The following is a 15,472-nucleotide window of genomic DNA, read 5'->3' on the forward strand; positions in this document are numbered from 1 at the left end:
CCCCAAGAGCGCAGAGACAACTCATCCGAGAGGCCACAAAAGACCCCAGGACAACATCTAAAGAACTGCAGGCCTCACTTGCCTCAATTAAGGTCAGTGTTCACGACTCCACCATAAGAAAGAGACTGGGCAAAAACGGCCTGCATGGCAGATTTCCAAGGCGCAAACCACTTTTAAGCAAAAAGAACATTAAGGCTCGTCTCAATTTTGCTAAAAAACATCTCAATGATTGCCAAGACTTTTGGGAAAATACCTTGTGGACCGACGAGACAAAAGTTGAACTTTTTGGAAAGTGCGCGTCCCGTTACATCTGGCGTAAAAGTAACACAGCATTTCAGAAAAAGAACATCATACCAACAGTAAAATATGGTGGTGGTAGTGTGATGGTCTGGGGTTGTTTTGCTGCTTCAGGACCTGGAAGACTTGCTGTGATAGATGGAACCATGAATTCTACTGTCTACCAAAAAATCCTGAAGGAGAATGTCCGGCCATCTGTTCGTCAACTCAAGCTGAAGCGATGAATGAAGACTTTGGAGTGGCCTAGTCAAAGTTGTGAGATGTTGTGGCATGACCTTAAAAAGGCGGTTCATGCTAGAAAACCCTCAAATAAAGCTGAATTACAACAATTCTGCAAAGATGAGTGGGCCAAAATTCCTCCAGAGCGCTGTAAAAGACTCGTTGCAAGTTATCGCAAACGCTTGATTGCAGTTATTGCTGCTAAGGGTAGCCCAACCAGTTATTAGGTTCAGGGGGCAATTACTTTTTCACACAGGTTTGGATTTCTTTTCTCCCTAAATAATAATAACCCTCATTTAAAAACTGCATTTTGTGTTTACTTGTGTTATCTTTGACTAATAGTTAAATGTGGGACATTTTGTTTGATGATCAGAAACATTTTGTGTGACAAACATGCAAAAGAATAAGAAATCAGGAAGGGGGCAAATAGTTTTTCACACCACTGTATCATCTATCAGAATGAAATTTAAAAAGCTCACATATATTGAGCAAAATCTATTTGTGACATACTGCTTTCACTGGAGTCTTAGTAAGCTGTAACCCTTCACCTAATAATAACCAAATTAAATGGCAGCATTACATTTTCTCTTGCAATAACATACTTTTGTCTCTTTTCTAGTGGCAATCACCATAAGCGAGTATTTGAAACAGTGAAAAATGTAAACCAGGTTGTCAAACAGAGATCGCTGGCCCCTTCTCCAATGAACATCCCAGGATCTAACCAGTCATCTGCAATGAACTCTTTAATGTCTAGTTGTGTGAGCACACCACGCTCCAGCCTGTATGGTGGGGATGTATCAAACATTGTTATTGATAACAAGACAAATAGCATTATCTTGGAAACCGAGTCCTCTGAAAATAGGTCAGTGTCTTCTTTTCTACACTTTTATAAAGTTTGGCAGCTCTTTGCAAATATGCTGTATTCAGACAAGGAAATATGAATAATGATGCCATCCTGGGTTATCATTCATATTTAAATAAAACAATGTTTTGTACAAAAACATATATAATATACAGTTGAATGCAAAAGTTTAGTAAGCCATGCCAAATTACATGTTTAGTTAATTTTAGAAGCTTGGGGTAAATTATCAAGAAGTGAAACTGGAGATTGTTATAGCCTGCAAATATGAAATTCTGTTTGAAGTTATATTAATCAATGGGTGTTAGAGAGAGTTCACCCTTAGATGCATACCCCTTTAAGAATTGCATACATATGATCAGAGAGTGGTTGTATTTCACTCTTGACTGTTGGCAAGCTCTAGTTTCACTTATAAATAAGCCCCTTTGTGTTTTATGTTTTCCAGACTTTTTTTATATTTAATTGATACCAATACAATATGATTTCTGAAGCCCAGAAAAACAAAAGCATAAAGGAAAATAAAAACTTGCTGATGTTGATACTGACTTTGCCATTATGTCTTGCTTCCTGTATTGTTGTTTAAGCACTAATAAGTAGTAGGCTTTATCTTTGCCACTCCCAGGACAGCAAATTTTTCAGCCTTTTCAATGTTTTTTTTTGTGTTAATTTATTGTGCACCAACATATTATACCTAGGTATAGGTAATTTTACTCATATAAAACTATCATTGTAACAATAAGTAATTACACAAGTTATTGGAGAAACATAATATATTTTCCCCATTCTTGTACTGCTATTTCTCCATAGTTTGTGTTTTATTGTCCCTAATGTATTTGACCCTTTCCAATTAAACCTTCTTTAAAGGGATACTGTCATCGGAAAACATGTTTTTTTCAAAACACATCAGTTAATAGTGCTACTCCAGCAGAATTCTGCACTGAAATCCATTTCTCAAAAGAGCAAACAGATTTTTTTATATTCAATTTTGAAATCTGACATGGGGCTAGACATTTTGTCAATTTCCCAGCTGCCCCCAGTCATGTGACTTGTGCCTGAACTTTAGGAGAGAAATGCTTTCTGGCAGGCTGCTGTTTTTCCTTCTCAATGTAACTGAATGTGTCTCAGTGGGACATGGGTTTTTACTATTGAGTGCTGTTCTTAGATCTACCAGGCAGCTGTTATCTTGTGTTAGGGAGCTGCTATCTGGTTACCTTCCCATTGTTCTTTTGTTTGGCTGCTGGGGGGAAAAGGGAGGGGGTGATATCACTCTAACTTGCAGTAAAGAGTGATTGAAGTTTATCAGAGCACAATTCACATGACTTGGAGCAGCTGGGAAATTGACAATATGTCTAGCCCCATGTCAGATTTCAAAATTGAATATAAAAAAATCTGTTTGCTCCTTTGAGAAATGGATTTCAGTGCAGAATTCTGCTGGAGCAGCACTATTAACTGATTCATTTTTTAAAAAAAAAATTTTCCCATGACAGTACCCCTATCCCCATGACAGCATCCCATACATTTTTTTCTATTAAAATGTGGGAATGACTTTAAACTCTCAAGTTAAATTAAATATCAAATTTATATAATTGATTGTTATTGAAAAGTCCTTATTTATTTATTTATTTATTTATTTATTTATAGTGTTGATTCTTTTGTTTTTCAGCCTCAATAACGGAGATAAAAACAAGAAGGCTGGAACACCTGGCACTCCAGGTTCCAGTGATCTGGAGACAGCTCTGCGACGATTGTCTCTGCGCCGTGAAAACTACATCCTGGAGCGCAAGTTTTTTGAAGATGATCAGGAGAGGAAACTGAGGAGCCTAGCAGAGAAAGGAGAGATCCATAGTGGGTCAGTTACACCCACAGATAGCATCATGTCCTTAGGAACCCACTCCAGGCTATCTGAATTCACCGGATTGTCAGGAATGTCGTACTGCAGTCGATCCTACTTGCCAGAGAAACTTCAGATTGTGAAGCCTCTAGAAGGTGACAAGGGGCCTCGGCCCTTATCTGTTTTGCTTAGTGACTCCATATGGTCTTTAATCCATCACCAGAAAGCAGGCACTTTACACAATACATACTCTTTTTATTTTAGAGATAGTAATCCTCGCTGTTGGTTTGAAATTTTCTGAAACAATAGGACAGTAGTAAAATATTTAATGCTTCTTAATATGTATGTTCTGTTTTTGTTTTTTATAAAATGTATAGATTTTTGGGTGGTAGACAAAAGTACATTCTGATCAGACCTACATTTCTTTATGTACTGTAGCTCCTAGGTACACCCTTAGAGAGGAAACCATTTATTTGTTTTTGTTTCACATGTGTCTGTGATAGTATCAAGTAAATAACATCAAATGCACATTTCTCTTATTTAACAAGGCAGTTAGCAAAACTAAGATCTGTTTATTAATGTATCCATATTAAGTCAGAAATCATAGTTAATGCAAGTAAATACAGTATAAGCCTGGTATAGTAGGATAAGTAGTATATAGTATAAAATAATATACATATATTAAAATCAATGGTATAGTTTTCTTTTATAATTATGAAGTAATTCCTTTTTCCATCTTTATCATAAATGGAAAGTTGGCAGTAAAATGTGTTTTCAATAGACATTAATTTATATAATAAAATCTACATACAGTATACAGTATGTATGTATTAGCAAACATATCTGCTATCGTAAGACTTAATTGTACAATCTCCTATATAGTCATATGAAAAGGTTTGGGAACCCCTCTTAATTCTTTGGAGTTTTGTTTATCATTGGCTGAGCTTTCAAAGTAGCAACTTCCTTCTGATATATAACATGCCTTATGGAAACAGTAGTATTTCAGCAGTGACATAAAGTTTATTGATTTTACAGAAAATATACAATATGCATCATAACAAAATTAGACAGGTGCATAAATGTGGGCATATTACATCAATACTTTTGCAAATGTAACAGCCTCTAGACGCCTCCTATAGCCTTTGATGAGTGTCTGGATTCTGGATGGTGGTATTTTTGACCATTCATACATACAAAATCTTTTAAGTTCAGTTAAAATTGATGGCTGCCGAGCATAGACAGCCTGCTTCAAATCATCCCATAGATTTTCGATGATATTCGAGTTGGAGGAATGTGATGGCCATTCCAGAATATTTTACTTCTCCCTCTGCATAAATGCCTTTGTAGATTTCAAAGTGTGTTTAGGGTCATTGTCTTGTTGGAGTATCCAACCCCTGCGTAACTTCAACTTTTTGACTGATGCCTTTAACATTATTCTGAAGAATTTATTGATTTTTGTTTGAATTCATCGGAGGGCCCCAGTCCATGAACTAACCACACATCCCCACAGCATGGTGAAACGTCCACGTAATTTGACAGTAGGTAGCAGGTGTTTTTTTTGGAATGTGGTGTCGCAAATCACTTTTTGTTATGAGCAAATAACTACATTTTTGTCTCATCAGTCCAAAGCACTTTGTTCCAAAATGACTGTGGCTTATCTATGCTCTTTGTGCAAATTGTGCTGAATTGTAGAACAATGTACAGATGAACCATCTGCAGCAAGATGTTCTTGCAGGTGTTTGGAGGTGTTCTTTGGGTTGTCTGTAACCATTCTCACAATCCTTCCCATATGCCGCTCCTGTAGTTTTCTTGGCCTGCCAGACCTGGGTTTTACAGCAACTGTGCCTGTAGCCTTCCATTTCCTGATTACATTCCTTACAGTTGAAACTGAAAGTTTAAACCTCTGAGATAGCATGTTGATGCCTTCCCCTAAACCATGATACTGAATAATCTTTATTTTCAGATCTTTTGAGAGTTGCTTTGAGGATCCCATGCTGTCACTCTACAGAGGAGAAGCACAACTTGCAATTGGCCACCTTAAATACTGTACTGTACTTTTTCTCATGATTGGACATACCTGCCTATGAAGTTTAAGGCTTAACAAGCTAATCCAACCAATTTGGTGTTGCCAGTAATCAATATTGAGCAGTTACCTGCATTCAAATTAGCAAAATTACATGGGTACACAGATTGTCGCACAGTCAGTTTTTCACATTTGATTTAATTTTATACAACTGAATACTGTTTCACTAAAAATCTTTGTTCAGAAACCACCCCAGTACTCACATGTTCCTGGGAAATAAAAGACATATCACTGTTATCTTCTTTGTTGAAAGTGGAGTAAATTATTATGCAGACTGAAAGGGGTTCCCAAACTTTTTCATATGACTGTATAACGTGAAAGCAACTGTTTAGTTAAATCCTATGAGTACCAATATTTTGCTAATATATTAACTCATGTTTCTACATCCAGATAGTGAACATGATTGGGGTATATATACATTTATTTAGAAATGTGTATTGGCCATGTTCTTTACCATTATATATGACTGTCCAATAGGCTTACTATTCATAGTGGTGCCAGTGAGGTAGGTACAGTGTCTGGATCAGCATATCTGTCCTATATTATTTTGCTTTCACCCCTTTCTTTTCCTCTCTTTTCCTATTTTATTCTTGTAAAGATTCTCCTCCTGTATCTCTGATCATCTTTCCAATAAAATTGTCATAACTATTTACTTTTCCTCTCTTTGTTGCCATCTTTCTTTTCTTTCATTTTTGCTAGTGTATTTTCTGAAAGGAAAACTATACCCCTGAACAACATAGGCCTCTAAAAATATATTGTATAAAACAGTTCATATTTAAATCCCTTGCTTCATATGAGTTTCCTTAACTGAGAGGGATCTAGGGTTTTTTGTGAATCACAAGTTGTCTAATTCCGGGCTGTGTCATTCTGTTGTAACTAAAGCAAATAAAGTCTGTCTTGCATAAGAAAGGGCATAAACTCAAGATGAAAATCTAATTATGCCTCTTTATAGGCCCCTGTTAAGGCCACATCTGGATTGTGCAGTGCAGTTTTGGGCTCCAGTCATTAAGAGGGATATAAATGAGCTGAAGAGAGTGCAAACTGGTTAGAGGGTCGTAAGACTTAAATTATGAGCGTAGGTTGGGGTTGTTTTCTCTGGAAAAGAATTGATTGCGAGGGGACATGATTACTCTTTACAAGTCCTCTTTACAAGAGGACAGTAGAAAAATAGCAGGGGACCTTTTACCCATAAAAAAACCACCGCACCAGATGCCACCCCTTCAGACTAGAAGAAAAGAACTTTCTTTTGAAGCAACGTAGGTGGTTCTTCACAGTGAGGATAGCGAGGTTGTGGAATGCACTGCTGGATGATTTTGTGTTGGCTGATTCTGTTAATGCCTTTAAGAGTGGCTTGGATTATTTCTTGGACAAGCATAATATCCAAGGCTATTGTGATACTAAAATCTATAGGTAGTATATATACAGTTTGTGTGAGTGTATGGAGAGGTCAGTGTGTGTATGTATGGGTGCTGGGTTTTATTTGGAAGGGTTGAACTTTATGGACTTTGATCTTTTTTCATCCCTATCTAACAATGTATATAAACAATTTTCATAAAAATATGGTTTTTAGTAGCATGTGCCATTGGTTAATCATAAATAGAAAATTGCCATTTTAAGAAATAAGGGCCACCCCTTGGGATCCTACAATTCACGGTGCACACAAACAAACCAACCATACATGTTAAGTCACATGAGCCAATTAACAGACAGAGTTCTGTTTTTGCTTCCACACTTCTTCCTGTTTCAGTTACAGCTACAGTATATCTGGTCAGGTGATCTCTGAGGCAACACAGAGAATATCATACAATGGGGGCTCAAGGGAAAAGGGAAATATTTACTTATGTGTATATACCAGTTTGTTAAGATTTTTTGATATGCCACTTAAAGTAATATGATATAAACTATATTTTGCTCAAGTATTCATTTTGAGGGTATAGTTTTTCTTCAAGCATTTCAGTGTGAAAAGATTTCACAGTAATGAACTATGAAGTAGTTTTGTCAGTCAAATTTTGTACTATAGAAATAGTAAACCTACACATTGCTTTATCTAACTTGAATGTCAGGAAGGCTATTAACAGCTTCAAATGAGTCACTGGACCTCTGCCATTGACTTGTACATAACCTCAGCAGGTTTTAGGTGGTGAATATTCAAATTAGGACTGTTTCCATAGTCGAGATTTGATATATCTCACAATTGAATTTACATTCAAATAGGGGAATTAAAATTCAAATGTGTGAATTTTGACACCAAAAAAAACGTAGAAAATTCAAATTCTAATTTACTGTTCGACCCTTAATAAATATGCCCATTTTTATACTGATTCAATCAAGGTTTCTTAAACTGCATTGGGTACTTTTTCTTTCATTGCTTTCTTTTTGCTTTTTTTTAAAAGGTGAGAAGGCTTCAGGATATATGTAATATTGCTTAGAGTGCTAGAGAGATATTTCACATGCATATTAATTCACACTGTTCCCTCCCTCTTTGTCAACTTTAGAGTGGCTACACACAGGTGGTGTGTGTTTTTTTTTATTGAAAAACAAAAACAAAAACACAATTGTACTTATAAAAAAATGTACATAAATTAAAAATATGGGATTTTTTTAGTTTGGCCTGCAATTCAGCAGCTACTCCACCGCCCAAGTATAAGATTAATTCAGATTTGAACAAGTTCTCAGGGTGGGAGATAACATTTGCAAAATGTCTGGAATGCTGCCTGCATCAGTCATGTAACCCTCTTGCGTGGTCGGATGGCCAGCCAACAATTGTTCCAGAGTTACTGTTAAAAATAATGATAAAGGTTTTACACTAAAGAGAATAAATATGTATGTAAATTGTCAAGGTGCTCAGAAGAGCACTCTTAGAAATCATGCATACATTTTTGCTTTAAAAATTTAAATGGGCTCTGTTGTGCGCTTTAATGTCTCCAAACTTGCATTCCTCGGATTTCAAAACCAAAATGCATTCAGGGTTCTAAAATAGTTTATAATATGCTGGGTGTTCAACTTACATACCTCCAGAAGTTGCTGACAAGGCTGACATTCTTTTTTGGAAGTTGGGATTCAACATAATTTGAAGCACTTATAGTGCTTCCTTATTTATCCTTATCAACTAAGTTACTATAGTATAGAATTTGTACAATTGTATTGTGTAATGTAGTATACAGTAGGTATGAAGAAAGAGCAATAACTTTTGCCAAAAAACTGTTTATTTCTATGTCATGCATTAGGTGATGTGTGGTTTTAACTACAGATTCCCTAGATGTGTATTTAACCAGGTTATTTAAAACTGCAGCCCAGGGCAAACAAGTTATATACTGACAAAGTTATAAATAAGTAAAGTATTTCTTACATAAACCATCTAGGGAAAAACCAAAGCTTGGGGTCAATATTATATTAGACAGGCATTGATATAACATTAACTACTCTTTATCACAAAGGTGCTTCAGCTTGTGGAAGAGAGTTTGTTTATAAAGACAACTTGTCATTGGACTTATGATTTGTTTTGGCGGTGCTCTTAAGAACCGGAAATAAAATGTGACTTTAAAAACATAAACTACTCCTTTAAAAACATAAATTCAAGTTTCACCAACTTACCTAAATATTGAGGCTTGTAGTGATATACCATTGACCATGGCGCAGTCACATGGCAATCTAAAGGTGGCAACACTAATTCCACTATACTTTGTATTATAGTGGTATAAAAAAAAAGTAGGCATTTGTTTATTTTTAAAAATGAAATATTTTCTACAAATGGTTTAATCTGACATTTGAAGTATACCTATTAGCTGGTTTGTTAAAAAAAAAAGCCAATGTTGTGTTTGGTTTCAACTATTAAGTTAGAGACAGGAATTAATATTACCAACAAATGGGTGATTATTGCTCCAAATATTTATAACTTGCTAGCAGTCTAGCTTGACTTATCTGTGTTTTACATAATTTATTCTCCGGACATCCAAGAAATGTTTTTGACTGACATTGACTGTTATTTTTGCCTTTTGCAGGTTCAGCAACTTTACATCATTGGCAACAGCTTGCACAGCCAAATCTAGGCGGTATCCTGGACCCAAGGCCTGGTGTGGTTACCAAAGGCTTCAGGACCTTGGATCTTGACCATGAGGATGTGTACTGCTTCACAGACTATGAAGAAGATGAGACAGGTGACATTCCTTTCAAGAGCTTTACTACCTCGTCTTCCATCCATCACTCAGAGACCTCAGGTGAGAGGTCACAAGCACAAGTGACTATGCCAGACAGCAAGAATTGTCCAAGTCATTCTCAGGCTGCCCCCGAGGATTTGCAAGAACCAGCGACAGACGATGATGAGGGGTCTGGTGAGAGAACCTCCTTACGTCCTGTAAAATGGACATCATTGCAGGATAATACGTTTTGGGCCATTCTCACCTCAACACCCCAACACATTTACACATTTGCACATGTAGCTTCTCCAAAGTAACTGCATACGATAATTTATAGGTGCTATCAAAATATCAACAAATCTCTTATCAACAAATTATCTTATTTTCCCCACTTCCATGCCATTTTTTATAAAAGGGATATTTGTGCATAGGTAAAGGCTGCTAAAAGAGTCATTCCAATTATATTATTGCATTTTTTGCATTGATTTGAGGTATGCTGTTAATGTCCACACATGTATGCATGGAAAGAATAAGAAAACAACAGGATATAATACATCATTATGCACCACATTTGTGTTTCAAGTATACAGGCCCTCATTTGGGTAATTCCTAGAAGTTTTCACTATAGGCCAGAACTTAAAAGACAAAGCAGTATAGTTTTCACTGGGTGCAGGAGACCACCAAAACATTTATGTTTTGAAAACTGTAGATGTTTAGATCTTTTAAAAGAATAGCCCTGTAATGTTTTTAAAGGCTTAAGTGTTATGAAGTAGCAAGGACAATTTTTATCCTGGTTCAATAACCAGCCAAATAGATGGTTGCTATGGATTACAGCATAACTCTCTGTACACCTCACTACCATTAATTAAGTTAACTTTGTGTAACACTTCAAGATTAACTAGTGTGAAAGCAAATGCAGATAGTCACTATTCTAGGCTGATTGCTCTTGGAGCACTACAATACTCAAATATTTTGTTCAACACCAACAGGATAATTAATATATTTTTTACTTACAGCCTTGTGCCAAATATTTGTACATTTTTATATAGCCTGTATGTGTGTGTGTGTATATATATATATATATATATATATATATATATATATATATATATATATATATATATATATATATATATATATATATATATATATATATATATATATTATACATAAATATGTAAATAGAAGTTAATAGGAGGATCTGATTTATGCACTGATTAATTATTCTGTTTGGACTTACAACTTGTTTTGTACAAACTGGCTAAAATTTCCAAATGAATCTAGATAATGGTGTCTAAATGAGCTGAAAGTATTACATTTATTTCTAGAATTTTGAAAGAAACTGATTTCTTTGCCATATACTCATTCCATCAGCTGAGATATTATTTCCCCATTATTTATTCCTAGATGTTGAAAATAGGCTGTACAAAATAAAAAATGTTTATAATATAGTTAGTTATGCAAAAATGTAATGTGTAAAGGCTGGAGTGACTGGGTCTATTTACCCCGTTTTCATTTTTACACTGAACAATTCCTTTAAAGGTATACTGTCATGGGGAAAAATTTTTTTTTCAAAATGAATCAGTTAAAAGTGCTGCTCCAGCAGAAATCTGCACTGAAATCCATTTCTCAAAAGAGCGAATAGATTTTTTTATATTCAATTTTGAAATCTGACATGGGGCTAGACATTTTGTCAATTTCCCAGCTGCCCCTGGTCATGTGACTTGTGCCTGCACTTTAGAAGAGAAATGCTTTTTGGCAGGCTGCTGTTTTTCCTTCTCAATGTAACTGAATGTGTCTCAGTGAGACATGGCAGTGAGACATGGGTTTTTACTTTTGAGTGCTGTTCTTAGATCTACCAGGCAGCTGTTATCTTGTGTTAGGGAGCTGTTATCTGGTTACCTTCCCATTGTTCTTTTGTTTGGCTCCTGGGGGGGAAAAGGGAGGGGGTGATATCACTCCAACTTGCAGTACAGCAGTAAAGAGTGATTGAAGTTTATCAGAGCACAAGTCACATGACTTGGGGCAGCTGGGAAATTGACACTATGTCTAGCCCCATGTCAGATTTCAAAATTGAATATAAAAAAATCTGTTTGCTCTTTTGAGAAATGGATTTCAGTGCAGAATTCTGCTGGAGCAGCACTATTAACTGATTCATTTTTAAAAAAAAAAAAAATTTCCCATGACAGTATCCCTTTAAGAACGGTAAGAAATGAAGAAAGCAAATGTTTTCTTTATTAATGTCACTGCTAATAAGATCACAGAATATCAAAGCTTAACTAGCCCTAAGTGGATGTAACATTAATTTAATTCTTTATGTTAAAATACATATTTCTTAACCTGTTAAGGCCCTTTCTTGTAAAATTTAACAAAATGTGTTTTTACAATTACAGGTTTCTTAAATGATCATTTAATTATCCTGTTTTTGTACTTCATACTAAAATGTTAACAAATCTGTTGAATTGCTTGGCATTTCAGTGTTTCTGTTAATTAGAATATCATTCTTCCCCACCAAAAAGCGATTGCTGTTGCCAGTAGTGCCTTCCACCTTTTACTACTTCCACATAAAACATACAGACACACAGTTTAATAGTATTGCATAGAAATAACTGATATTAACTTTTTTTTTTAAAAGGCATATCAGTTTGATATTTTTAAAAAGGATGCAGAATAGGTGAAAAGGGTATCTAGGCTGTGTTTTTTCTGATTTTTGTTCATTTGTTGTTTCCAAAAACTTGCAATGCACTTGCATGTATATTTTAGAATGAAAGCTTTCCTGAAACATCTGACTTCAAATTATGGTAAACTTAAGTATTTAAATTAAGGTAAAAGATTGCACTACATAAAGGATTAAATAGCTTGTTGGTTGGCAGTGACAATTTTTATTTTGTATATATAATTTTTATAATAAATAATATTTTGGAAAAAAAAGGTTTAAAGTTATATTTTTAATTTCACGACATGTATAGCTTTTAGAATGGAGGTGGTAATTGACAAAAACACTGAATAAAGCTGTGGTGAGTAATGATACCCCTGATATGGGTACATCTTTTGTCACCCTCCAAAATGTTCAAAGGTGCATTGTTAAAGCCAAAACTTGAAAATATGTTAAAATGAAAAGTTTATTTGCACTGGCTTATGAAAACTGAAACAAAAAGTGCCTAGTTGCAGACTCCATGCCCCCCCCCCAAGAGTCACAATTTCCATCCAGGTATCCAAGCAGCATCCAATCAAAATACACGTCAACGGTTTTCTCAGTAAATATATTTTACTACGATGATCTTAAGAGAGCTCTTTGCTTTTACCCATCATGAGATGCTTCTTGTGTGATACCTTGGTAATGAGAAATCTTTTTATAGGCCATCAATTAGGAAATAAATCAGCTGATATTAATTTGCACAGGATTGCTTTCAGAAGGATTTATTCAGGTTTCTTGGCTTTCCATGCCTTTTTGCACATCCTTTTCTTTATGTTTTCAGGGCCGGATTTACATAGCGGGCACCCCTAGGCCCACTGCCGTTTGCCGCCCCTGTCCACTCCACAGTACTGAAATAACATCACAGCACAATTATAATCTGGTTATCATAATATAGCACAGTTATCATATATATCATGGTTAAACAGGGGCGCACATGAAGGTGAAAACCTTGCTTCAGATGGCATTTCCCCACTCATTACCAGGGGTGGCAAAAAGCTGCTAATAATTTTAAGAGAAAATTTCCAGGTTTTAAACCTCAAATTTGGCTCGTCTAGTGCATGAGCGCACAATTGCAGCATCACAGGAGGTGCCTCAGGGCAGCTATGGGGTCAGAATTGCCCCTGTTGTTAGAGGAGAAACAAACCCCTTACTATAAAAACCCTACCCCCCTACTCCACATAGACCCCCCTCCATCCTCCCCTTTACCTAACTGCTACCCCGGGCAAATGCCCCTAACTTTTTACTTACCCCTCGGTGCAGATTCAGGGATCGGAGTTCATGGCAGCCATCTCCTGGGTCTTCTGGGGCATGCGCAGTTGGTGCAAATTGCCAGAAATTGCAGAAGCACTGGAAGAAGACACAAACAGCCGGAAGATGGCTGCCATGAACTCCAATCCCTGAATTTGCACCAAGGGGTAAGTAAAAAGTTAGGGGCATTTGCCCAGGGTAGAAGCTAGGCTGGGGGGGGGAGGGGGTCTATGAGGGATAAGGGGTAGGGTTATTTCTTAATAAGGGGTTTGTTTCTGCTTTAAAGGGATACCAATGCAGAAGAGAATTCTGCTATACCACCCCAGTTCCTGATATCCTAGGGATAGCAATTTTATTTGGAATTTGGGGTCCAAAGCAGCACAGATTCCTAGCCCAATTCATTAAGGCGCACATAAGGAAGTTATGTGCTTTCAAAGAGAAAAAGCAGACACCAAAGTGATCTGTGCTTTATAGTTATTGGGTCCTAGAAATTTAAGATGCTGCAGCCCCCCCCCCCAAAAAAAATGTAATCTACATTTTAATTTTAATTGAAAATAATGAGCAACCAGACAGCTTCATGCTTACCATTGTTGTTAGGTGAAACCCTGGAGGTTCAATACCATTTTAATCACTTTAAGTCATTTGCGTGGTGACCAAGAGCTTTATTAGAAAGGGGTGTTTCATGTGGAACCCACGAACATCATTGTTATGAGACCATTCCTATGACTCACCAGAGACTTCAGCAGTTACAGGTTCAGTATGCAGACTCCTAATCTATACACGTCACCATTTTCCTTATGCTTTGCAAATATCAGGGGACTTTTTCATTGCAATTTTCTCAGATTTTTCTTCCTTGTCTCGTAACTTTTAGCAGCCTTGCCTTGAATGTTGATCAATAATTTTATTCTTGCTAATTAATCAATTTAATTACATAATTGTGGGATCTGCAAAATACAGAGATGGCTTTTTATTAAAACTTCATTCCTGAGTTGTATTCTCAAAGATCTTCTGCTTCAAATTATATTGAACATAAAGTTTTTGTAGCCACCTAAAAAGACAAAGGAATGAAAGTTTGTTTACAGCAGCCTTGTATACAGTATCTTCATCTTCTTAAACATCTGCTGCTTTTCTCTTCCCTCTAATGTGGATTCTAGTTTGGTTGGCCTTTTTATTCAAATAGCTAGAAAAATTCGGATTTTGATAACTAAGGCCCCAAATGTTACAACTACAGATATATTTATAATGCCGCAGTTCCTTGGATATTTTATTAAAGTTGTAGTTTTTCTGTTAAGCCGAGGCAGTTCCATGATATATAAAATTAGTATTATGGAAATGTATGTAGCATTTGTCATAGATTACATTACCTATTGATGCTTGTTAAGTCTGAGATTTATGATTTGGAATATGGCAGTTCTGTGTAGTATATGTATGTATCAATGCATTTTAGTATTTTTAGTACACTAAAGCCTAATTTCACGTTGCTTTCAGTCCCTTCTCAGTAAATAGTAAGTAAATAAAGTATTGTAGGTTATCACTGCAGTCACTATCCACAGAAAATATGTAGGATTTAACATCTAAAAAGTATCAGAATTACTTCCTGAAGGAATCGCAAGGATAGGTAGCTTGTGTAGGTACTTGGCATATATTCAATTGACTTGATCAGGTATGTAAAACGAATTATGATCATTATTTATTTTCTCTCTTATCAGTGTACTATCCTGGCAAGTGCTTGTCTCAAACCAACTCTACCTTCACTTTCACCAACTGTCGGATTATGCACCCGTCTGATGAACTCACCTGTGTCACTTCGAGGTAAACTCATGGTGTTGAAAAAACATTAGTGATGGTAATATGCTACATTTCCAGGAAATAACATTTCTGAGCAGTGCTCTCTACAGGATTTTTTCATGTTGTTGTTACCTGACCCTTGATAGTTACAAATACAAATTTAATAAATATTATTTAACAGAGGTCTTTCTATGAGTTGTGTTAGTTTTAGGTGTGTTCCCAAAAAAGAGACTTAAGCATTATATTTACTTGTATGCTTATAGTAAAATTGTTAGTGGGACTGGCAGTTGGTGGCACATTTAACCTAAATTTA

General features: G+C 35.9%; 1 protein-coding gene across 8 annotated transcripts in view; it reads left to right on the forward strand.

Moving 5' to 3' along the window:
* Window positions 1-15,472, forward strand: part of LOC108719991 (trafficking kinesin-binding protein 1) — a 132,845-nt gene that overhangs the window by 110,296 nt on the left and 7,077 nt on the right. For 6 of the 8 annotated variants that reach the window (XM_018269344.2, XM_041567552.1, XM_041567549.1 and 3 more), the window contains 4 exons: window positions 1,136-1,378; window positions 3,039-3,361; window positions 9,291-9,620; window positions 15,081-15,183. In XM_018269344.2, coding sequence (XP_018124833.1) covers window positions 1,136-1,378; window positions 3,039-3,361; window positions 9,291-9,620; window positions 15,081-15,183 — 999 coding nt within the window. The remainder of the gene's footprint in view (window positions 1-1,135; window positions 1,379-3,038; window positions 3,362-9,290; window positions 9,621-15,080; window positions 15,184-15,472) is intronic. The other 2 variants (XM_041567550.1, XM_041567554.1) reach the window with 1 other exon arrangement.

Source organism: Xenopus laevis, chromosome 6S (assembly GCF_017654675.1).
Source record: "Xenopus laevis strain J_2021 chromosome 6S, Xenopus_laevis_v10.1, whole genome shotgun sequence".
In the NCBI taxonomy this organism is placed as follows: Eukaryota; Metazoa; Chordata; class Amphibia; order Anura; family Pipidae; genus Xenopus; species Xenopus laevis.